Source organism: Serinus canaria, chromosome 17, assembly GCF_022539315.1.
Source record: "Serinus canaria isolate serCan28SL12 chromosome 17, serCan2020, whole genome shotgun sequence".
NCBI classification, from domain to species: domain Eukaryota; kingdom Metazoa; phylum Chordata; class Aves; order Passeriformes; family Fringillidae; genus Serinus; species Serinus canaria.
In genome coordinates this window covers 149,803-175,033 of record NC_066330.1, presented here as the reverse complement: position 1 = coordinate 175,033, position 25,231 = coordinate 149,803, and the positions used below count along the sequence as shown (strand labels likewise).

Here is a 25,231-nt window from a genome sequence, read left to right as displayed (position 1 = left end):
CAAACAGACTGATTTTAAAGGCAGTAGTTCACATTCCAGGAAAAAAAAAAAATTAAAAATATGCAATTTCAGTGCCAAACTGGCTTGCAACACTCACTTTGGCCTCTGAAACTATTTAGCCTTGGGGGATGACCTGCTTTCCCCAGCGCCAGGTCTGGGGTTGCTGCAGGTTTCAGACCCCCATACCCTTTGCTAGGGTGCCCAGCTGGCTCCTTGGCCCTGCCCATGAGTTCATTCACACAGCCTCACAACACCTGCCCTGCACAACCAGATCCCAGCATACCCTCAGTCAGAGCAGCTCTCCAGAAATATGCTTTTAGAAACAGAGCAGAAGTTTAAGAGGATCCACTCACAGAGTCAATTTTTGCAGCCTTTCTGGCCCTTTTCAACCCTATACCAGTGACATGCTCAAAGTTGTAGCCCTTCATTTTTGGATAACTGTCTGTCCTGGAATGTTATTAATTTAAAAGTTTGATTCTGAACACCTTCAGTTCCCAGTGATCAAAGTTTCAAGGAGTTGGGTCAAAGTTGCGTCAGAACTTTAAACTGTGAAGTGTTTTGGGAGTCTCCAGAATAAGAGCAGATGGACCATGCCTGGTAGTATCAGCATGTCCTTTCCTCATGTAAAACTACTAAACTTATCATAGAAAAGTACTTTTCTTCCTACTTTTTTCTTGAACTGTTAAACTGACCTTGTGGCTCAACATCAGTATTTGGCAAATAGGAGGTCAAATAATTTTTCAAGAACTTCATTTCACCCCTGAAAGGATGTGACAAAAAACTAGGCATATATTAGTCCAATATTCTCTCAGATATTTGGGAAATTCGGGAAAGACACGGTGGATCCCAAGACTGGAAATACAGCCAACAGAAGCATACTGTGAATCTTGTTGAGAAGTTCCTAAGCTACACATTTTACTTAAAACTTACATCCCAGTTTTCAGGTTCAAGGACGGTGACTTCTCTGGAGGCAGGCTGGGCACGTCATGCTTTGATCCCTCAGCAAGTTCAGAGGAAAGGCGATAAAAGGCAAGGAAAGCATTTTGTTCAACAGCCAAGTCCACCTTGTTCCTCCTGTATTGCAGAGTCTACTCCACCCCATTTCGAAGTGGAAGGAAGGAGATACTGCTTTAAAGTGCTCAGGCTCTGATTTAATACTGGACCAGACCCATGCACCTGTCATGAGAGATACATAAATGCAAAGCTTACAATAGTGCACATAGTGCACTGTAATGCACTCTGTGTTCAGATACAGTAGATTTTTTTAAAAATACAAATGAGGAGAAACATACAGATATTCTGTATTCCAAAATTCTAGATTTTGGTCATCGTGTGTTTTTTTATGATCGAGCCAATATTCAGCAAAATTAGATTTAGTGTCCTTGCTTCTTATGAAATTACACAGAGGCTGCTGCTTTATTCCTCTCCAGGACAGTAAAAAGCAATAAAATTCTTGCAGATTTCGACAGCAGGCAATTCAATAAAAGGCTATGTATATTTTATTAGTACAATAAAAACAAGTCTATAGCTGGATCATAAATGGAGGTTTGGTTGGTTGGTTGGTTTGTTTTCTGCACACATTAATGTTGGGGTCTATTTTCAACACGGGATGGTCTTCTCAGCACACAGCCATCCCTTTTTGGGGAGAAACAGAATGAAATTTATATTTTTATAATGTATTATTTAAGCTTTGCTCAAGGGATTTTGCAATGCGTGTCTGTTTAAAATTTAAAGGTGTTGTGGAACTGAATACTTTCCTGTTCTTGATGAGTGCTATAAAATTTTACAATTCTTTTTGTTACATTTTAAAGTGTATCTGTCTTATCATTGTGGCATTCCCTTTTTAATGAGCAAACAATAAATATTTGATACACACATCATTATTTCCTAGACTTCCATCAATGCTCGCTGTTTTTTTAATTCTTTAAGAATATAACGGGGACATTAATAGATTGTTGTATTTCTGAGCAGTAGTGCTACAATGCAATGCTTTTAGAGACAGTGTCTGTCTTTGAAATATAAAATTTTATACTAATGTAAAACCAAATCTAACAATATACAAATGACCCACCCTACATAATTACAGCTGTATCAATTTTTTCTTCTCACTTAGAGAAAGAAATTTTAAAACTCTGAAGAAGCTGATTGAAGAAAAAAATACCCTCCCTACTTGTCTCTGAGACAAGCTCTCCAGCACTGAAAATCAGCAAGAGGTTTATCTGAGCAGGGTCCGTGGTCTCAAGTTTCCTGGAGAAGGAAACTTTTCTGTGTGACTGCACAGAATCCACAGGTACCGGTTTGGCCTTCTGAGTAGTTTGCTAGGTAAAGTCTGAGTCATACAGCAAAGTATAACCAGCGTCATCTTACTAGACGACGGCTGCCAACCAACCGGGAAGGTCGGTCCAGCTGAAGTCTTTGTGATGCATTTAAAAACTGAGATATTGTCGTCCATTTTCTCTAAAAAATATTAAAGATTAAGCATAATTAATACTAATTTGGTACCAGTTTATTTGGGACATTTTCCCGCAGAAAGGGCCGGCGCAGGCGGGGAGCGGCGCCCCCTGCGGGCCGCAGCGGGAGGGACCGAGCCCGAGGGCGCCCAGGGTCCCGCACGGGTGTGTTGGCTGCGTGCCCGTTGGAACGGCTTGGCCATGGGACAAACCCCGTGGCCCAGCACACCGGGCATCTGTGCGGAACACGCGGGCCGCGCCAGCGCCTGGTGAGGACGGCGGGCTTCAGTTGTACTGTCTGGGGACCCTCCTGGCAGTGCTCACGGCAGCGCTGAGAGTATTGCCCGGGGGAGCAGCTGCGGCGCCAAGGGACAGGACGGGACGGGACGGGACAGCACAGCCCGGCCCAGGGGGTTTGGGGTGCGAATCGCTCCTACTGAGCACGCCGCTCAAATTCCTCCACTCCCAAACGGAGCCAGCAGGGGGAGCCGCCGCAGCCCCGGGTAAGAGCCCCCTGTGGGTGCGGAGCGGAAGGGCTGGGCGAGCGTCACGTGACCGGGATGCGGAAGTGCCTGCAGGAAAGGGGGGGAGCTGCTTCCGGTGCGGGCCGGGGTGGGCGCGGGCAGGGCCGGGGCCGCACCGACAGCGTCCCGCTATGAGAGAGACACCGCAAGCAGCAGGTGAGGCGCTGCCGCTCGTGGGCCCCGGGTGGCCGTGCTGCCGCCGGGCCCGGTCCGCGGGTCCGCGCTGGGGCGGCGCGGCGCGCGAGGCCTTCCCACGCCCCACGGCCGCGGGTCCCACGCTCTGTCGGACCGGGTCGATGTCCCCGGTGGGACCGGGACCGGGGTCCGCTCCGGCCGGAGCCTTTTGGCGGGTCCGCGCGGCCGCGGAAGGCCCTGCGGCCTGTCTGGTCCCGCGGCCGGAGCAGCTCCCGGCCGGGTGAGAGATCGAGGTCTGCGGGCCTGCGCGTGGAGAGGGCAAGGAGCTCCCTTATTGGGAGCTATTGGGACTATTGCTAACACTTATTGGGACTAATGGTATTTTAAAGCAAATTAAATGTGACTTGTATGTTCTACTCAATGCTCCAGCATCGAGATTGTTTTTTTAACTCTTATTAATTGAAGTAGAAAGACTTTGTTCTTTATGAGTTTGGAGTAAAAGTGCAAAACAAAACAGATTGTAGAAGAAGGGAGTGAAACCCCTTTCGAAAACTGGTTTGCTTAACTTGCATGGCTTTGCTAATTGAAAATATTTTACTTACATTTTTTCTGCATGACAACTTAAAATACAAAAAAGTCTGTTATCATTTGGAAATGTTTTTTGTGGTGACATGCTGACTCCCTGCTGAAAAATGACAGTTTAGATTATCGGTAATTATATATAAATTCTACAGGCATCTGTCTTTAAATTTCATTTAAACATCTTCTGAAGGCTTATTTTTTTTGTAGGCAAATATTGAAAAATAGAATCTAAATCTGAGAATATTCTGAAGGGAGGTAAGGAACTGCATCTGTACAAGAAAATCTGATTGTTTCCAAAAATGGATGTAATATATGCAAGGTATAAGATAACTTTAAATACTTAAATAATTATGTCAAATTGTTTTAAATGAAGGGGTAAGAAAAATTGACAATTGAACTGTCGGGCGCACTTATTCTGTTGCTCACTGGAAAAGTATTGGTAGCTGGTTCAGTTCTGAAGAGGGTTGGTGCTTTGAAGAAAAGAACCTGAGGAGTGCTGAGGGCTGTAAATTTAAAGGTGGTCTTCTGTAATTATGTGGGTGGCAACTTCATGGAACTTGACCACCAAAACCACTTACTGCTCCATGGCTCTTCAGGAATCCCATAACACTCAATTTACACATTATCAAATGGAAAAATTGCACAAGTTTAACTTACTCAAGCAGTTAATGTTGCTTTTTCATAGTGGCATTTAAATTTCTGCCATTTCTAATTACAATAATGTGCAAATTTATATAAAATTCAATTTAAAATTTCAAGTATGCATTTGAAAAAGTTGTATTACTGCTAAAAGAGCTGTTAATCTGGATTATGTGAGAATACAGATGTGAAAATCTGGGAGCTCTTAGGTGAGATTCTGTCATGTAATCATTATGTTTTTACAAATGCACGAAGAACAAGCAGGAAAAGTTCTGTGCTGCTAAGGTATCAATTTCTTGATTGACCTTTTAAATTCTGTATGATTTCTCTAAAAGAAACATTATAATCCTAGCCCTAACCCAAATATCTCAGTAAGCTTGGAATTAAAAATTGTACAAGCTGTTGCTGTTCCACCCTTCAGTTAGTGAAACAATAGGGAAATACATGAGAAGGGTCATAAGAAGAGAAGAGCCCCTTACTCTTAGTGAGGTTCTGCCTGTGCTTCCAGTGTCATCTTGTGAGTTGATACAGTTGCTTTTGAAAAATTGATCTTAAGTAAAATATTTAATGAGTAAAATCAGTGTTTGTTGGGGGACAAATGAGATTATTTTGTTGGCATTTGAAATATAAAATCTTTCATATGCTGGTACAAACTTTGGGACATCCTGGAGTTAGAACTCTGCTGTATAATTCCATGAAATAACAGTTTCATTAGCCTAAGCTCATGTTTGAAATGCTTAGTCTGTCCCAGCTGGATAGTTTGCTGTTTGTAGCTCCTGCTGTAGTTGATGAGTCCTCTTGAAGAGAAGAAACACAACAAAATATGCTGGCATAGCAATTTATGGCCTTAGTACAGCTTTCAGAAGAGAGAAATGAGATCGCTTGAGAGAAATACAACAGTGGCAAAAGGTTGAGTTCCATATGAGTCTGTTAAGAAAAAAGAAAAAAATGTAGAAGAAAACAGAAAGGTCAATACTTGACCAAGCAGAATTTCTAATTTTATTTCTTATTTTTATTTTATATTTTCTTCTTGCAGCACAACACTAAATTTGTAATGAAATGGAGTCTGGGTCAAGCTCCTTTCGAGTGGAATTTCCAGATTTTTCTAGCACCATTTTGCAGAAGTTAAACCAACAGCGCCAGCAAGGACAATTATGTGATGTGTCCATTGTGGTTCAGGGCCATCTCTTCAGAGCCCATAAAGCTGTTCTTGCAGCTAGTTCACCTTATTTCTGTGATCAGGTTCTCCTGAAAAACAGCAGGCGAATAGTCCTGCCTGATGTGATGAATCCCAGAGTATTTGAAAACATTCTTCTGTCTACCTATACAGGCCGGCTGGTAATGCCTGCGCCAGAAATTGTTAGTTATCTGACAGCAGCAAGTTTCCTTCAGATGTGGCATGTAGTGGATAAGTGCACGGAAGTGCTTGAGGGAAACCCAACAGTTCTGTGTCAGAAGATGAATCATGGCAGTGACCATCAGTCCCCAAGCAGTAGTAGCTACAATGGCCTTGTTGAAACCTTTGAACTTGGCTCTGGAGGACAAACAGAATTCCACAAAGTGCAGGAACTAAGGGACGGTGAAAATGAAGAAGAGAGCTCTAAGGATGAACTGTCGTGTCAGCTGACAGAACACGAGTACCTTCCCAGTAATTCTTCAACAGAACATGATAGACTTAGCACTGGAATGACCAGTCAGGATGGGGAAGAGGGAACTAGTGATAGTGCAGAGTACCAGTATAGCAGACCAATGTATAGCAAACCCAGTATCATGTCTCACAAGCGGTGGATCCATGTGAAACCAGAAAGGTTTGAACAAGACTGTGAAGGCGTTGATAATCCTTATGATGAACACCAAGTTTCTGAATCCATGAATACCATTCAGGCAGATCACTCAATCCAGTCTTCAGGTGTTGAAGATTTCCACATAGGTGACAAAAAGATGGAAGCAGAATTTGATGAACAGGCAGATGAAAGTAATTACGATGAACAAGTTGACTTCTATGGCTCGTCTATGGAAGAATTTTCCGGTGAAAGGGCAGATGGAAATATAAGTGCTCACAGACAGGATCTTATGATGGCAGCAGGCTATGGTGAAAGCATTGATATGGCTGCCGGGATTAAAGAGGAAACATCTCTCACTGGATTCTCCCATGCCGATAAGCTCTATCCTTGTCAGTGTGGAAAAAGCTTTACGCACAAAAGTCAGAGAGATCGGCATATGAGTATGCACCTTGGTCTTCGACCTTATGGCTGTGGTGTCTGTGGTAAGAAATTCAAAATGAAACACCATCTTGTAGGCCATATGAAAATTCATACAGGCATAAAACCGTATGAGTGTAACATCTGTGGGAAAAGATTTATGTGGCGGGACAGTTTTCATCGGCATGTGACCTCTTGTACCAAGTCCTATCAGGCTTCTAAAGCTGAGCAGAGTACTACTGAGATGAATTAAGACATTAGTGCTCACGTTTGTTTAGTAGGGTAAGAAAAATAAACTAATTATGCAAATAATGTCTGGTACTTGCTATTGTATGTTCTCAAAACAAAAGTTCTAACAAGTATGCTGGTATAAACAGATCAAATGTGTATTTTGCTTCCTGCAATATTACTTCAGTTGTTTATTGTGGGAAGTGGATGTGGTTAATCTGAAAGTTGCCTGCAAAATGAGATTGATTGTAATCACAGCAGTATTTAGAAGCTGTCTTGTATTTCCAAGTCATCTAAATACACAGTAAAACTCAGCTCGAAATAGACAAAAATCCTGAAAATACTTAGATGAACGAGAAATTCAGGTAGTACTCCTTAATGGAAAAGAAAACTAAGATGACCAAACTGGCTTATATGATTCACATTTAAATAAAGGGAAAAAAAAAAGAGAATTCCACTTCAAGCTGAAGCATTAGGTGGTGTGCATCATTCAGTAGCCTTTGTTGTATTGCTTAATGAAAGGCAGTGGTAAAGGTGGTTTAAATTTCAGTTATACGTCTTTTTTTTAAATTTATCTTCAGTAAAACAAATGTCTAATTTTGTGCTGATTTCTGTTTAGAGTCTGTAATGCACTTACAGTTTTCACTATATAAACTTAATATATACTGACGTATACTTTATACTTGCTCTTCTAGAGTCTAATGCTGTACAACTCTTGACTTCATTAGATTTTAATTACTATGTTGTGAGAGCTTCTAGAAGTGTTTGTAATCAGTATGTCTTATTAAAAAATAAGACACCAACTAAAGTAAAATGTAACATTTGGAACTTAGTCAAAATATTCAAATATTTAAGATGTAAATTTCTGTTCACATTTTTGTGGCTTACTACAGTAGCAAGTACCAAACTCTGCATTCATGAACTGACTTGTTATTGGTACAAAAACTTCTGTGAGAACTTCTATCTAGTTTTAGAAACCTGCTTTAGGATAATTACATTGTCATTGGTAGGTATTTATACTTTTAATTCTTTACTATTTGAATAGTATATAATACTGATTGTTGGTACTGAACTACTGTGACTGGTGATCACAAACAGAGTTGTTTGCTTCCTCAAAGTTGCTTGTGGAAAAAAGTAGGAAGTATGTGATTTGGATCTTCTAATGGTACTGCAGAACATGGTACCATGCTTATGTCTGAAGCAGATATTTTTGCTGGGAAAGTGACACTTGTTCTATGTTAAGATGATGATCTGTGTGTGGGGCTCTCATTCATGGAGATAGATGGAGGAGTGTGTATAGATCTAAGGGATGCTGCCAGCTCTGCAGACTGAGTAAAGGCATCAGTAGTAAAGGTGACAACAGGATTTTGGGGTTGAAAGCTTAATGCAGTCGAATGCAGAAGCAATTGCTTCTTAGTAAGCAAAAGCTTCTTTGTAGCTTACTGAAATATGACAAGGAAAGAACATACATAGAATATAACAGAAAGAGGTGATAACCAAGTGCAGTGCTATCCACGTGGGGAAAAAAGTTAACCAGCATTAAAGACCTAAGCCTGTCTGACCCCAATTTCTGTATTAGGCACTGCTGTGTGCAGGATAATGTACTGAACAGATGACCCTGTATGGTGAAGCAAAACCACACAAAGATTATTACACTTGAGATTCTTTTTTGAACTCCCAGTTAGAAATTGTCTTAAGATACAACTGAACTGTATCCTGAAAGTGAATGTCTGCTGCAAGCTGAGGGTTTTCTACTCAGTGAGCTGTAATTACTGTAATTTCTTTACTGGCATTCTACTAAAAAAAGTTTTTTTAAGAGGCTCTTAATTATTAATCTTCTAGTGCTTCAAGTATTTTTTCATATGGAATTTTGTTAAAACGGATGTTCCCAAGTACAATGAACCCATTGCTGGCAATGGGCATCAATGATCAGCACCACAGAGTTCCTGTTCTTAGCCCTTAATTGAACTCTACAAATACCATGGTGGCCATGCTTAACTTCTGTGATCAAGGTACTGAAACAGGGATTTTGCTCACTAACACTGTAACCTGCTTAATGTATAGCACTTTGTATTTAAACAAAACCAAAAAAAAAAAAAAAAAAAAAGACCCACAAGAAAAACACCCAAAAAACAAAAAAAAAAAAAAAACCACAAAACAAAAAAACCCCCAAACCATAATACTTTATAAGTATGTTTTTTAAACGTAGAAATTATATTCCCTCTATGGTTTGTTTACACACTGCTAACACTGTCCTTTTCAATACTAAAAAATATTATATTGCTTGCCTGTTTACATGAGGGTAGAGGAAAGGGTTCTCGCACTTGGTGGCCCTATTTTTCCATTCTCCAAGGCCTTATCACATACATGGTGTCATTTCTGCAAGTACCATCATCACATATGAAGGAAGGCATTAGAATCATAGGATGGTTTGGGTTGGAAGGAGACTTTGAAGGTCATCTACTTCCAACCCTCCTGCCATAGGCATGGACACCTTCAACTAGGCCAGGTTGCTCAGAGCCCCATCCAGTCTGGCCTTGAACATGTCCAGGGTGTTAATTCTCATACTCATTTCAAGAATGATCTTGTACATTACATTGGTTCTCAGCCCCTTTCCAATTGTCACTTTAGTTTTGCCTAAAAAGGTTAAGGGTGCCTCTTCCTATTTAACCATAAAAAAGGCTGGACAGAAACACCAGTCTGAAAACTGTGGTCAAAAAACCACAAAAATGTTGAACTCAAACCATACTACAGAGCTGCCAGCAAAACTGTTTCTTTTACCAGCTTGGAATGACTTTTATATGGGATATTTCAAGGTTTAATGTTACTTCTATTTGCAGTTAGATTACTTTGAAATAAAGCTTTAAAATCCAATGTACTGCGAGAGACACTTTAAAGATTTTATAACAGGTTCAGTAGATCATATTATAGAACCATGTCCTTTTTTAATGACTTAGCATGAATAGTAACTTTTTAGTATTTGCCTTTTGCTGTTTTACCCCATATTACGGCATTGTCTTTAAATTCCAGCAAATGTTGCTCCACTGATTTTTGTAGCACTTGGCTTTCTGCTGTTAATTTACATGAAACCAATTGATTGTGGAAAAATACTGATCTGATTGTCATGAGATCAGGTTGAGAAGATTGATGATTCAAGGAAAGCTTGATATACGTGTCTAAAATCCTTACTTTTGCATGTCATAGGTGAAACAGTTGTCTTGTGGTGTTTTTCTTGAATTCAGTTTATTGCCCTTTGTCAAACTTCTAATCAGCAATTTAGGTACTGGGGGGGGGGGGAGATAAAAAAATCACTTCAACCATCTTTCTCAGGCTCAGCTCAAGTCTAACACCTCTTCTCCCTGCCTTTGTATTCTTAGTTTCCCTTGCTTTCACCAAGAGTTGTATTCAGTTCCTGCCATTTCCTTTAGTAAGATGACAGGTCACAGAGGAGGTAGGGGTCAAATGCACACTTCCTTGTCTGATGCTTTTCATTTCTTAGTGGGTGTCCTCTGGTGCTTTGACCTGGTCAGTGTCACTGTTCATGGTGACACTGGGCCACAGTTGCTTCAGGGATGTGTCTGTTCCAGCTTGGTTCTTCTGTGGAACTCAGTTATTTCAGAGGTGTACCTGCTCTGGCAGGGCTTAGCTGTAGGCTGAGACATCTTAGAAGTGAATCTCCTCAGGCAGGGAGTGTGTCCTTCTGTGAGTGTGTCTGTACAAGTTCTCAGTGACTTCTTCAGGTGTTTTCCCAAGAGCAGCTCTTCAGTTTCTCCACCTGTACCCAGGGGTATCTTTTCCATGTGTCTCCCTGCACCTCTTGCTAGCAGCTGCCACTCTTCCTTAAGTATATTTAAGCAGAAGCATTATGTGCACCTCTGGTTGAGATTTTGGCTTGCAGTGGATTGTTTGCATCCATTTTTTCTTTTGACTAGTGCAGGGCAGCCTGCAAACTTTAGCCATGTGTCACCCTGCAGTCCCTGCCACTGGTGGCCAGTGCAGTTGAACATAGCAAGCCAAGATATACAGATGCAGCTTCTGTCAAGCTTCTATCTTTGCTAATGGAGTGGTCTTGTTCAAGGTATGAAAAATTATTTCTTATTTGTGGGGAGGAGGGAAGCAATCCATATCTATATATATGTATATATATAATATGACTGCATATGTATATGATGAAGTTCATTAATCTTCCCGTATGCTTCAGTACCTTTGATGATGTGGCTGTTGGCTGTAGTAAAGTGAGTGTCTTCTGAAAACCAGCAATATTGTATACCCAGGTGGCTTTCAGACTTTCCTGCTGCTTTGAAGCCATTGTCCTAGCAGTGGTAAGAAGACTTAATGATACTACAGCTAAGTTCCTTTTTATTCCATTTTGTAACTATGATGTTAATTACCATGGAATCTGTGTAACTGCCACTCTGAAAAATTGCCCTGTTAGCAGGGTTAAAATCTGCTTAGGTGTATATCGGACCCTTTTGAGGGAGAAGGTTCATATTTCACACACCAGTGTTGGTTTGCAGGGTGCTTTTTTTGTTGTTTCATTTTTTAAACTTTCCTCATTAGTTTTAAGGGTGCGCAGATAGACCTTAGAAGATATTGTCAGTACAGTTTTTGGTCATAGCTTTTTTCATCTGAGGCGTGTCTAAGCTTGAGACACTGTCCCGTATCGTAAGCAAGGCAGATGATCAAAGGCTGATGTATTGAGTGTTCCAGTATTATTGATCGTGAAAGAATGGAGGCATATCAGGGTTTGTAATCTCAATACTTTTGCCTGGGTGCCAGCAAGATGACCTGTCTCTGAATTATGAGAGCCCACAGCAGTACATGGAGTGTTTTGCTATAACAGAATTAGGACCTTTCTCAAAGCAACAAAGGAAAGTTGGGGTTTTTTTGTCTTTTAAATGCTTCATTGGTAGCTTGTCTTCTTTAGCTATTAGCTGTAAACTGTCAGTGGCCTAGGGGGAGATGCTGGAAAAGAAGATGGGATATTTTTAATGTGATTAAATTAAAAGTTCTGATTTTTGCTTGAAGGCTGTGTCTGTAGATTGCTGCTCTTTTTTTTTTTTTTTTTAATTCATGGGTTTCCATATTTCTTTCAGAAATGTAACTGTTTATGCAAGTCAAGTGAATCTTCCTTAATGAGCTATAAGTTTTTATTCTAAACAAGTCATTTATAATAGTAAATTTGCATATCTTGATATTTTGTGAGCTGTTATGCCTGTATTGCAGAGGTTGGATAGTTTTGTCTATAAATATTGCTGTCCTAATTGTACAGCATGGTTTTAATTTAATGTTACTGTTCAATATTTTCTTCTTATAGAAGAGTCCCATGCCCCTTTTTTCTATAACATGTTTTAATAAATGTTATCTGTCAACTTTGTAAATGTTTTCTTAAGCTTGAATGAAAGGAATGCATGTCTAGTACTAGTATTTAATATTTCACTTTGCCAAAATAAGTGCTCAAAAGTACAAATCCAAAAGTTGTTGATATATAACTTTATTAAATATATTAAAAAGTGTATCTAGTAATGTGTCTTCTTGAAATAATGATAACACGTCAGCCTAGTCTAAGAAAACATTAAACTAAAACCTGATTTTTATGACACAGTAAGTTTGATGAATTTGTGGAATTAGACCCATTTCTTTGCTGCTTTAGGTAATTGGCTTCCATGCTAGTTCAAATTTGTCAAACAGGTTTTGTTGTAACTGTGTTTTGCAGAATGGTGATCTCTGAAGTTACAATCGAGAATGTACATGCTGATAGGAAAATTCCAGAACATTCACTTCATAGTAGCAGCAACCACATGTCCAAAAGGCCTCTTGGTACAGTTGAAGTAGGTACAGATAACATGGGTTTTTTTTTTTTCTTGTCTAAGTACAAAGGAAATTTCATGCTGTGAAAAGTACTAAAGATTAAGTTTCCCTTACCTTCCTGTGAGGCTTCTTTCTCTCCTTGACTAAATTTAGGTACTTATACTGAACACTTGATTTTGTCCAGCCTTCACCTGCTCAGTCCTTGTGGAACTGTCCCAGCCACTGCTTACTACATAAGCAAAAAATGAGCTCACTGTCATTGAAAGCATGTTCAGCCAATACCTGGAGAGGTCAATATTTATGTAACACACTGAGTGTTCAGCAAATTCAAATGGAATATGGTACAAGAAAATTAATTTTCTATTTTGGTTACATTTACTGAACATTGAAGACCAAGCCCAACGCTTTCTGCCTGTTCAGAATTAGTTGTTTGTTTTTTTCTCTGAGTGAACAAATACAGTTTGTCTCTGTGTTCTTTAGCTCTGTTATTTGCATCCTGGCCAGGATGCTTCCCAGGCCACTGCTTTATTTGATCAGCATGCAATGCTTAATGTATGAAGATTCTGTTCTGTGTCTTAAAGGGAGAGAAAGAAGTACCTCCAGAAGACAGAATGCGGTGTCTGGTTAGACCGGGTGGATATCACAGCAGGACCTACTGGCACCAGTCACTCTGACTGTTTTCAAGTGGTACATGATAACCAGTACATGAACAGTCTGGTTCATAAAATGAATCCTTGCACTATCTGACCTACAAGCAAATGCAGGATAATGCAAAAAAAAAAAGTTAGTACGTGCTTGCTGAAGTAATTTCTGTGAGTGACAAGGCCAGTATAACACAGGTGAACTTCTTAATTCTTTGCTCAGTAAAGGTGGCAGTTAACAGCTGGAGTGGGGGATGTCCTCTCCCAAAAGCTCCCTCGCTGTATCTGCGACTGCCCATCGGGGTATGGCTCTGGGTTCTCTTCTGGAGCTGCGCACCGTGAGAGTTCTCGGAAGAGCTCTGCCCGCGAACGCACCGGCTTCAGCCAATGCTCAAATCCTTCTGCTTTCGTGAGGAGTCGCGCAGCGAGGGCGGCTCGGCCCGACTCCGGCGGGGGGGAGCGCCCGGGCCCGCGCCGGGAGCGGGGCGGGTTCCCGAGCGGCCCGGGGGCACCGCCCGCTGCCGGGGCGTCGCCAGGAAGCGGAACGGCCGCCAGCGGAATCAGTTCCGGGTGCGAGTGGCTGTGGGAGCGGGCGGGAAGCGGCGCTGGGAGCGGGCCGGGCCGGCCGGGATCCGCCATGTGAGAGCCCCAGACAGCCCCAGGTGAGCGGCGCGCGAGGGGCACTCGGCCCCGGGGCGGCGCGGCGCTCCCGGATGGGACGGGCCGTGCTCAGGAGGGGTCCCGGCGCCTGACAGGCCCCGCGGGGGCGGCGACCGCGGCCCGGAGGGCCGTGGCTCGGTTCGGCTGCCTGGAGCGGCGGCAGCGGCGCCGTCGAGGCGGCTTTCGCCCGTCCGTGCCTCTGCAGGAGCTGTCGCGTAACCCGAGTCGGTGGCTCTGGTGCAGCTCTGGCGTGCGGGGAGGGAGGGCGGACGCGCCTGTGTCGGGGTCTGCTGTTAACCCGAGCGAGGCGTAAATCCCCGGCACGGCGGCCTGGGGCGGAACGAACCTGGCCCCATTCGGGGAGGTGTTCATTGCCAGGTGCTGGGGGACTTTTCAGCTGCTGTTGTTCCATCAGAGAAGGTGGAAGTTCTAGTGAAACCCCAGTCTCCGTAATGCAAAGGTCTTTCCAAATCCCGGCAGGTGTGCACAGCGTGTAGAGTTGGAATTGGCTTAGAGGAGATCAGAGTTGAGAGTTGAGTTAATTTCGAACAAGCCAGAAGAGTCTCAGAAACATTAATGTAGGTGAGCCTGGTTTTCAAGTGAAAACAAAGTGCACTGCAGTTGTTACCTGTTACAGAGTACTTAACATCTGGATCAGAATGTGCCTGTGCTTCATTGCCTGTCCAGGGACAGCTCCAAACAGTTCTATCTGTCCCGAGTAGTGTGCTGGGAAAATACCACGAAAATGTGTTCTTCGCAGCTTGTAAATCTACTGCAAAATGCACAATAGTGATGAAGTATGACCTTGATAGTAAATAAAATTGTTATATCAGGAGGTTCAAGAGCTCTCTTCCCACTTTGTGAAAGTTCCAGCTGTGTATATATCCTCACTCTCAAAATACGGGCTGGAGTTCTTTTATAATGGAAGTGACATCTCAAAGTTGTCAGGTATTCAGAAAATGTGGCTATTTATCATTACGTAATGGGGATATTGTGAAATTTGCGCACAAAATAAAAGCTTTTGATCATTACTTGTAAGATCTTGCTGATTTGAAATGTATGTATCATCAACATGCCCCTTTGTTTTGTTTATCTGGCACATTTGTTGATACTGGAATCATAGACACATAAAATAGTTTTATTTGGGAGGCACCTTTTGATCTTGGCTTATCTCCATTTTGCCTCCTGGTAACTTTTTTTTTGCATTCAGAAATAGATGTGTGCCTGCAACTGCTTTTGTGGTAATTTGATTACTAGAGTCAAGATTAGAGATTACTTCTATTGAGGTTTCTAATTCTTAGGTGAAACTGTTTTTAAGCATTGATAGGTGTTTCATTTTTTCCTTTTCAATCACTTCCACACAGGCAAGCAGTTTGAGGAAGACAGTTAAGATAATAAGGGATGAAGGTGTCTCTTGGACTTCAGTTTCATATCTGCTTTCTGTGGATATTTGCTCAAATAAGAGGGTCCTTTTTTTCTATAAAATCGTAAATATGCATTTCCAACAATATCTGTGCTGCACCATGCTGACCACTGAGAATGAGTTTGCAGTGTTGCTGGTATTGGCATGTGCGTATGTATGCATGTCCATGTATGTACATACATCTAAATAAAATTATTTTATTTCAATATTAAAATCATCCACTCTTTGAAGTGATTTTCTATACATCATGCTGTGATTCTTGGTGAGGTAAAAATAAATACTTTTAATTTTTTCCTAGATAAATGTCTGAATTAGTAAGGCTTTACTGAACTGAGTGTCAGGGGTTACTGCTTTGCTCCCCAGGCAGTTAGTGAGGTTGTGTCTCACAGCACTGCCAGTGACCTCACCTGCCAGCCAGAAACTTTGCTTGGGGTTTCACTCCAGGTGTTCAGTACTTTGGGTAGAACGTGGCCTGTCTGGCTGCAGAGAAGGAATAATGACTTTCACTGGAGTGTTCTGATATCTGTGGATGCAAGAACGCAAGAGCTAAAGTTTTCTAGTAACTACAGTTCAGCCTGTATTAACTGGCTTGTGTTTCTGAAGAAGTGGGCGTTTCCTGCATTTTTAGGAGGTAAAGTAATAGTTTTAAATTGTTGTGTAGTTGTCACCTGACAGATTTTGCATTGTAGTCCAAACCAGACATGAAGCAGACTGACTTTCAAGGCTGTTTTCCAATTAATAATATGCCACATGCACCTTTTGTGTGTGCTTTCCTACAGATAATTTGGGCAAACTGCCTCTATCTTCTTTGATTCCAGTGGGCATTTTCGAGGAAGGGAAGAATTAATGCAAAAAACAATTGTACATATTTGGATAGTGCAGCTTGTATTATTAGAAATTTGTTGTACTTCAGTTGTTGGGAGATTATGTGGGTTTCTTACCCTCCTTTAGTTTTGGGGTTTTTTTATTGGCTGCGAAATTAAACTGTTTTTTATCAGTGGGGTAGCTTACCCTGCTTTGGGGATGGAGTTTCAGTACAACAGCAGTGCTGTGTGGCATGTTATTTAAGGCCATCCAAGAGCACTGTATGTTGACTTTTAAGGGTTAATTAGTATTTCACTGTTATGAGAAGTATAAACTGGAAGAATGTTCTATGATCGGTCGCTCCCCTATTTTCAAAGATTATTTCGAGAGTGTCTCGGAGACCCCCCCTAGCTTGTGACATACTTGATGGCAGTTTCCCTTTGATACAGCTAGTGTTAATTAGTTTGGCTGTTGTAAATCTGAAGAGTGATGCAAATTCAGTCTGAAAAGAGTAAGAGTGATGAAGACTTTTGCTCAAAAACTTCCATGGTCATAGCTGATAAGGTAACATTGCTAGGTTAAAATTCTCTTGAATGATATTTGCAGTGATGTCCTGAGTTCTCACACAGATAGTGCAGATACTAGGCCATACAAAAATGCAAGGGAGGAGTGCATTCCTTTCCAAAAGTGCAAGGGAGGATTTATACAAATACCTGTTTATTTTCTTGCCCTTTTTCTGTATTCTGAGCAGTAATGTACGGAGGGAGTATCACAGAATCATTGAAGTTGAAAAGACCTCCAAGATCATCGAGTCCAATCTTTAACTGATCACCACACTGTCAACCAGACCAGAGCACTGAGTGCCACATCCAGTCATTTTTTTAACACCTCTAGCGATGGTGACTCCACCGCCTCCCTGGGCAGCCCGTTCCAATGCTTAACAACCCTTTTAGTGAAGAGATTCTTCCCTCTTTCCAACCTCAATCTCCCTTGCTGCAGGTTGAGGCTGTCCTTTTGCCTGCTGCCTGGTAGAGGCATTTTTGGTGTCATGGAGTACTTTGTTTTGATTTTGTCTTAACTTTCATTATGGCCCTCCTGGCTTTTCTATGCATTTCTGTTCTCAGATGTGCTACAACAGTAATGGTTTGTAATGTGGGTTTTTTCCCAAGGATTCCCTGTTGCTGAGCTAATTTAAGAAAATGCAAGGCATCTTTTCTCACACCTTAGTGTAAGTTAAAATGAGTATAATTTGTGTCATTCACCTGTCTGTGAGAATGATGAATCATACTTCAGTGAGTGAAGGAAATTAAACAGGTGCAGACTTAGAAGCAGAAACCAATACTATGTTGGCAGACACACAGCTTCGTGTTATAGTTATACGATGCTTCGCTGCTGCTACTGTATGATGTCAGTAAAATTAAATACCTAATGTGGTTTGTCAACATCTATTCTTGTTTTTTAAATTAAATAAGCATTTTCATAGAACATAATTTTTGAAGGAAATTTCTTTTGAAATCTAATGAGAAATGTTATCCCTCTGATGTTCAGAGGTACTTCAGTGAACACTTCCTTGAAGATATAGGGCAGCAATCCATTACTACTAAAGCCATTTTGTGGGCTATATTTGCTGTATAAAACCCTGATGAATAAATGTAGTACAGTTGCAAAGAGAATTTATATGATTCTTTTGAGTGTGACTGCATCATCTGCTACAAAATAGACATGAGGCTCAACACTGAGCCCTTCTAGGACATAGTTTACCTGGTGTGCAGATTTGGCCTGTGCCTTCAGCTAGTTTCTTGAATACATAATAGCTATGAAAACCTTAAACACTTGGACCTACTGTTGAGAAAAGGTTAAGAGAGGACCTAATTGTAGACAGGTGCCCAGACTCAAATTTTGCAGGGCTTTGCCCTAACTTTGCACTAACTCACAGGCAGGGATGAAAGCTAAAGCAAGATGAAATGCATTACTTTTTAACAATGAGTGTACCTGACACTGCTGTGAGTTTATAGAATCACAGAATGTTCTCAGTTGGAAGGGACCCAAAAGGAATCCAGCTCAAGTTGTCTTAGTTCTCACTACCCCCCAAATGCTCGAGTTTATATATTGCAAATAAAATTGTCATAATTGTGAGCTGTTGTTCTATATGACTGTACTGAGCCTAAATAACACAGGTTCCCTCTGCACATGCTGAGATAGTGTGGAAGGTACTGAATGGGAATTCTAACTGAGCATGATTTCTTTTTCTTCTTCACCTGTGCTAATTCTGTAAGGAATGTTATGTGTATAAGTTTCATTATGAATGTCTGGTTAACTGCAGAGATTTATTTTTTTAATTTATTTTTTATTTATTTAGAGCATACAGTGGATGTGTCCAAAGTTCATTTGTGTTTTAAAGTACCTTCTTGCTTCAGTTTACTGCTATATGCCTGACCCCAAAAGAGAAGCGGTTACGGATATGTTTCAACTTAAAGGAAGCTGTTAAAAACCTGGGGGGAGTTCTTACTAGCCTTTTCAAACTGTAGTGATCTTCCCAGATTCTTTCAGAAATGTTTCAGCCATAAATACTTTTGTCTTGAAAGTGCTACTGCTCTGCCAGCACTGATGAATAATTGAGTATTGTTATGGTACAGTACCCTGCTGAACATTATTTTGGTTAATGTTACTAGAATTTTATTATGGAGCTGCTAAGTTGATCCTATATACAAATAAAATAAAGCCTTCTGGTGTATGGGAATATAATATATGGATTACTTTTATTTTCTAGATAGTGACATTTGGGACTTTTATGAATAAATAAGATCATTTTTCTTCTGGCTCTTATTCACCAATAAAACATGGCGAGTGGTGCCTGCTTCTCTGTTGTGTGTAATGCCCAGATTTTCTCCCCAGGTCTTGCTTTCCCAAATTGATATGAGGAAGTTGGGATGCTCTGGTACTAAGCCTTCCAAAATTACTGTAGCCTCATTGCTGTCCCTGCTACAGTCAGGCCTGCTCCTGAATGGGGTGTCCATTGGCAACCTGGTCAGTTCTCCTTTAGCTGGAGATTTAAGGTTGTGGCTGAAATCGGAAGAAGGGTTCCCTTCTGTCCACTGCTGCTGTATTTCAAAATTCTTGTCATTTAACCCCAGCTTTCCACAGACGATTTCAAGGTTACAGGAAGCATGTATCTGCAAAGGAACGAACTAAGGTGGAAAAGTACTCATGAGAGTATGCTGTAGCTTGCTCTCTTTGTTTTTTAAGAGCAGATGGGTATAGAATCTTGTTGTACACTGCCTTTTAGGCGGTGTGTACTTGACCTGTTTGCTTGCTCTCAAAGCAACACTGTATGTTCCCTTGATCCCTCTTGCAGGGTTTTTACTGCTTTTCCGCTACAGTGGTGAGCAGACTTACAGACCTTTGACTCCATCATCCTCTCCACTCATGGCCAGGATGTCCTAGCATCTTAAGCAAAATAAGCTTCTTTGTTTCCCAAAAGAAATATGAAACAACTCTGAGAACAAGGATGTAGAGTTACTTACAGATACATATATGCATATGGAGATAATGGGGTGTTCTAACAGTCATGACAGGCAAGGGTCACAGTGGATTCCTATCTCCTTGATGTCTTTCTGGTTCTCATGCTTTCTCTGGTATGTGTTTACAGTCCATTTTCAATGTGTGGCCGTGTCCCAGGGACCGTGAATTCATCTAGAGATTCTATGATGAAAAGAACATATTTTTTTTCCCCCTCTATCATAAGGCATAAAGTGTCCATCTTCTTTCTTCTCAGGTGCCTATCCTTAATTTATTCCTTCTGTCTGAACCAGTTTTATAAAATTTATATTTTAATATTTTCTCTAGGAGTAAGTTATTCTCCATTTTGCTGGGTAAGAGCCCTTAGGGAAGTATGGAACAAGGAGGAACTCCACTGTCTATTTGTGACAAACTTTCGGTATATCCTAGACTAGAATGCTATTGCTGCTGGGGGCTGGTCTTTTGGTTTCTACAGAGTCCCTGACACAGGTAACTTGTCTATTTGTGTCACTTCTACTCAACACAAACTCTTCCTCCAATTAGCAGAGAAACTTAATCAGGAATGGCTGATGTTGCATCTGGACATAGCTAATAAGCCCCACAAATCAAAGGTTTCCTGTGTTGGGTTTCTAGGAAGCTTGCTGCCCTGTCAGACACAAGTGAAGGTGACAGATTGTGATGGTGCATTCCCTCCTCCCTGGTGATTCCTTAAGTGACCTTAAAACATTCATAACACGAACATGCATCCAACTGCTGAAACTCCTGTCTTCTGCATGGGACTGGGATAGTGATTCTCTGCACAACAGGCAGGGATGCTCAGGAAAGCAAAGTTAATCTTGCCATATAATTACCCCACAGCTGGGATAGGTTATGTGTTGAGCTGTTTGTTTGTTAACTTATATCAGCTCATAACTCTGAACTGTTTTGTAGCTTTTTTTACTGAGTAAAAGAACTGTCCTGCCAAAGCCATCTCTAAAGGGATTGCTGCAGTCATATAACTTCTGATAGCCATCTTGCACTCCTTATTTCCTACCTTAGATTTAAGAGCCTAGAAAATGTCTTTTTTCTCACTTATACATCTCAGCCAAAAGAACTCAAATGAAGTCCCATTTACCCATTTTAATGGGTAATGACACTGGTAAGTTAGAGAACATATTTAGCAAGTCTGATACCTTGATTTTGAATGTTCTGGGAGAGTTTTTGCCAGTTTTCTAAGTCAAACATAATGTCCAGACAGGAAGCTGGCTTTCTTGTGTCTGCTGAAAAGAAGTTCAATTTCTGAAGGTTGTGAATGTTAGTTTTAAGCGAGGGTCAGCTGATGGAGTTCCAGTGCTTCCTTTTAGGCTTTTAATCCTATTTCTACCTGTCAATTTTCTTTTTAGAATACCTGAATTTTCATTATTTGATTTAAATTGTTCCTGTGTCCCATTACAGCATGTAACATAATAGAAAAAAAAAATCCACTAGTATATTGTGATACATTGGATATGCTTCCTGCATCTGAAGTCAATGGATGATGTTGAGATCTGTTTGTTCAATTGGAAAAGCAGGTATGGTGGCAATATCATGTTTTTAGACTTCTGCATTAATATGAACTAGAATAGCAATAAAAGTCTGAGGGTTCTTAGGCACTTGATTAGTGTCCAGTCTTGTACTCGTTATGCAGGGTAATGTTGCAGATCAACATTCTCAGGCTGATAGCGTGTGTGTGTGCTTTTTACAATGGTAATCTGTGAAAAGTGCTTTTCTTTAACTTTTGTTTGGAGCTCTATACATCTCTTTAAGGCCTCTTTGTCCTTTTCCTGCTGTTTAAGTACCCATGGCTTTTAAATTAGGTTAAAATTTAAATGTCAAATTATTCTAGCTTGGGAATCACTGCTGTGTCAAATGAACTTCAGAGTTCACACCACGGTTTGTTAAAAAAAAGTAAAAGTAAAATCACAAGAGAATTTTTTTTTTTTTTTTTAGAAAAATTGGAAGTCCATGGGTGGCTCAAACATTTTTCTTTCAAATCTTTCAGATGAAGGCTATACTTTTTTATTATATGGAGTATATATGCTAAATGTTTTGTTGTATTGCACCTTTAACAGATCAATGGGATGATGTGACTTGAACATTTGCAAGCATTTGTTTTTAAATTGGAAAACTCCGTATTCATTCTCTGTTTTAAATCTTCTAATTTTTCTTTCAGATTTCTCTTTACATCTGTAGAAATGGACAGCAGCAGTTTCATTCAGTTTGATGTGCCGGAGTACAGCAACACTGTTCTGAGCCAGTTAAACGAACTCCGCTTGCAAGGGAAACTCTGTGACATAATCGTGCACATCCAGGGTCAGCCGTTCCGTGCCCATAAAGCTGTCTTAGCTGCCAGTTCTCCGTATTTCCGCGACCATTCAGCATTAAGCACCATGAGTGGCCTATCTATATCAGTTATTAAAAACCCCAATGTTTTTGAACAGTTGCTTTCTTTTTGTTACACTGGAAGGATGTCCTTGCAACTGAAGGATGTTGTCAGTTTTCTGACTGCAGCTAGCTTCCTACAGATGCAGTGTGTCATTGACAAGTGCACACAGATACTGGAGAGTATTCATTCAAAGATCAGTGTTGGTGATGTTGATTCTGTTACTGTTGGTGCCGAAGAAAATTCAGAGAATCGTAATGGCGTTAAAGACAGCAGCTACTTTGCCAACCCTATTGAGATATCTCCTCCCTATTGCTCTCAGGTGCGACAGTCAACAGCAGGCAGCGACCTTCGGGTGGAAACTACTCCAGGCAAAACTCTTCGTAGTCGTCTGCAAGAAGAAGGGCATTCAGACCGAGGGAGCAGCGGGAGTATCTCTGAGTATGAGATTCAGATTGAAGGTGATCATGAGCAAGGAGACCTGATAGTAAGGGAAAGTCAGATTGCAGAGGTGAAAGTTAAAATGGAAAAGTCTGACAGACCAAGCTGCTCTGATAGCTCTTCCCTTGGTGATGATGGATATCACACTGAAATGGTGGATGGAGAGCAGGTGGTGGCAGTAAACGTTGGTTCCTATGGGTCTGTCTTACAACATGTTTATTCATTTACTCATGCCTCATCACAGGCGACAGGCGTGTCAGAAACCTTTGGAAGCATGAGCAATACAAGTCCTTCAAGGTCAATGCTGAGCTGTTTCAGAGGGGGTCGTGCACGCCAAAAACGAGTACCTACAGGTCACTTACATAGTGATGTCCAGGGCTTGGTGCAAGGGGCTGACAGTGAATCCATGGTGAGTAATCCAGGATATGAAAATAGTCCACGGGAAAGAAATGCAAGAGGTCATTGGTATCCATACAATGAGAGGCTAATTTGTATTTACTGTGGCAAGTCTTTCAACCAGAAAGGGAGCCTTGATCGACACATGCGATTGCACATGGGAATAACTCCTTTTGTGTGCAAGTTTTGTGGAAAGAAATATACCCGTAAGGACCAACTTGAGTATCATATTCGTGGTCACACAGATGACAAACCCTTTCGCTGTGAGATCTGTGGAAAATGTTTTCCTTTCCAGGGTACACTAAACCAACACTTGCGAAAAAATCACCCGGGGGTTACAGAAGTGAGAAACAGGGTTGAGTCTCCAGATAGAACAGAAGCGTTTGTGGAACAGAAAGTAGATAATGATGCTTCAGCTTCTGAAGCCATGGATTCTAGTATGGAAATTCATGCAATGTCTAACACATCTGATTAAAATGTTACGTCTAAGTGAAACACAGACAAGCACATTACTAATGTATTTTTAAAGTATTTTATTCATTTAGTAATCTTCAGTGCAAGTGTAACAGCCTTTTCATTTTCCTGACATTCTGGAAATCAGTTATAAATGGTTTCTGGAGGAGACTTCAGAAGTATTCTTTGTTTTTGAAGGAGGCTAAATTGTTTGGGGTTTGTTTTTTTATATTTGAAGATGATCAGAATATAAAGACAGCGTACTGGGGAAAGGCTAGGAAGAGTCTGGTGAAGTGTCCCTGCTGATTGATCTGATGAAACGCGAATGCCAGTGGAGAAAGATATTAGAATAAGATTGGCAGCTCTGCTGAATGCTCAAAGAAGCTGTAATTTCCTTTATTTCTTAAATCCTGTTGCTGGTAATGAATTACACAGCAGTTGGGAGAGAGAACATTACACCTTTGATTCCTCTCCTGTCACTATGAAATCTGTTGACTCTTACTAACTGGTTTTGGTAGTGAGACGGTTTATATATATAAACTTGCTTTATATATATAAAATGCTTTCACTTTCCCTGTTCTGTGTCAAGACTAATACCATATGCCACTCTATCCGTTAGGACTCCTCTCTGCTTAGGGTTTAGAACTTCAGACTTTGGGAGGATGGTTTTGGTTTTAAACAAATGTTGTTTGGTTTTCATTTTATTAAATCATTACTTTGTGTGCAAAAGTGAGCAAAGTGAATTACCTTGTTTTAATAGCTTTGCTTTATAACATATGTAAACCAAATGCCATAAATCTATTAAACTATGGTTAAATTGTTAAAAGTTTTTGTTAGTTGTCTAGAATGCAAGCTGGACAACCTGTGGTGCTGACCTTTTTATATATATAGAGATAGATATATCTATATATATATAGATATACACATATATATATATATCTATATATTAAAAAAAATATTAGGAAACCTAAAAGTAGCATTGTGGTCTAAAATGTGTTTTTACTGGCCTCAGAATCTACCTTCATTTTGTACTGTAGAAACATACCAGGTAATTAAACTTAACTTCATCACTTTTCATGGTTGGTTAAAACATGAGAGAGATGTAGTTTAAACCACAGTATTTCCAAGCAGTATTTTAATAGGTCTCTTCATAGAGAGCTGTTTTCAGGTGCACGTTGGCTTCCTACTTAAAACTCCAAGTGATATGCCAGCACTTGGAATTTGTACTTTTTTTGTATAGAAAAACAAATACTTTAAGGGAATTTTGAGCAATATGTTATTTCATGTGTGAGTATTACAGAAGCCAGTATTGCTATGGCTTCTCTGTTTTTTCAGTGTTTTTTTCTCTATAAAGGAGCTACCAACAACTTTAAAAATACTCTATATCTTTTTTGTTTCACCAAATACGTGTTTTTAATATGGTGCTAATTTCATAATTTAGGTCAGTATAATATATAACATGTGAAACATAATGGTCAAGGAAAAAAAAAAATCCCAAAAAACAGACAAACAAAAGCCCCCCTACACAAACCAACTCCCCCAAGATCCCAACCAAACAGAAAAAAAAAAAAAAAAAAAAAAAGAAAGAAAGAAAGAAAGAAAGAAAAAAAAACCAGGAAAAAAAAAAGAAAAAAACCCAATCCCATACCGCAAAAAGACAATGGCTTAAAAGACCTCAAAAGCATGGGCTGGCAAACACTACTGTTTAACATTCTACCTGATGAACAGAATTAACTCTTAAACTAATCACATCCTTTTTTAGAATACAGGTTTTATATTATTGGGTCTTATGTTTGTTTAGCTGATACTGAAAATCCATTTGTGAACGTGCTGTTTAACTCCCAAAAGTTAGAAAATAAAAATGCATTTCTGAATTATTGGAAAGAAAAAGGTAGGTTTGCTATCTTGTAAAACTTCTTGGCC

General features: G+C 40.4%; 2 protein-coding genes across 6 annotated transcripts; both read left to right on the top strand.

The window, feature by feature from the left end:
- Positions 1 to 2,977: 2,977 nt before the first annotated feature.
- On the top strand, positions 2,978 to 12,274 carry ZBTB43 (zinc finger and BTB domain containing 43). Of its 2 annotated transcripts, XM_050980802.1 has the most exons (3): positions 3,003 to 3,130; positions 3,899 to 3,946; positions 5,367 to 12,274. In XM_050980802.1, the coding sequence occupies exon 3, from the start codon at positions 5,390 to 5,392 to the stop codon at positions 6,782 to 6,784; it is 1,395 nt and encodes a 464-aa protein (XP_050836759.1). In that variant the 5' UTR covers positions 3,003 to 3,130; positions 3,899 to 3,946; positions 5,367 to 5,389; the 3' UTR covers positions 6,785 to 12,274. The 2 variants fall into 2 exon arrangements, with proteins under 2 accessions (XP_050836758.1, XP_050836759.1); XM_050980801.1 differs by lacking the exon at positions 3,899 to 3,946 and having other exon boundaries at positions 2,978 to 3,130.
- Positions 6,453 to 24,894, top strand: ZBTB34 (zinc finger and BTB domain containing 34). 4 transcript variants are annotated; one of them, XM_050980799.1, is made up of 3 exons: positions 6,453 to 6,596; positions 12,476 to 13,873; positions 21,809 to 24,894. In XM_050980799.1, exons 2-3 carry the CDS (start codon positions 13,599 to 13,601, stop codon positions 23,328 to 23,330), a joined length of 1,797 nt encoding a protein of 598 aa, XP_050836756.1. In that variant the 5' UTR covers positions 6,453 to 6,596; positions 12,476 to 13,598; the 3' UTR covers positions 23,331 to 24,894. The 4 variants fall into 4 exon arrangements, with proteins under 4 accessions (XP_050836756.1, XP_050836757.1, XP_030088758.1 ...); XM_050980800.1 differs by lacking the exon at positions 12,476 to 13,873 and adding an exon at positions 21,052 to 21,167 and having other exon boundaries at positions 6,467 to 6,596; XM_030232898.2 differs by lacking the exon at positions 6,453 to 6,596 and adding an exon at positions 21,052 to 21,167 and having other exon boundaries at positions 13,773 to 13,873.
- The last annotated feature ends 337 nt before the right edge of the window (positions 24,895 to 25,231 follow it).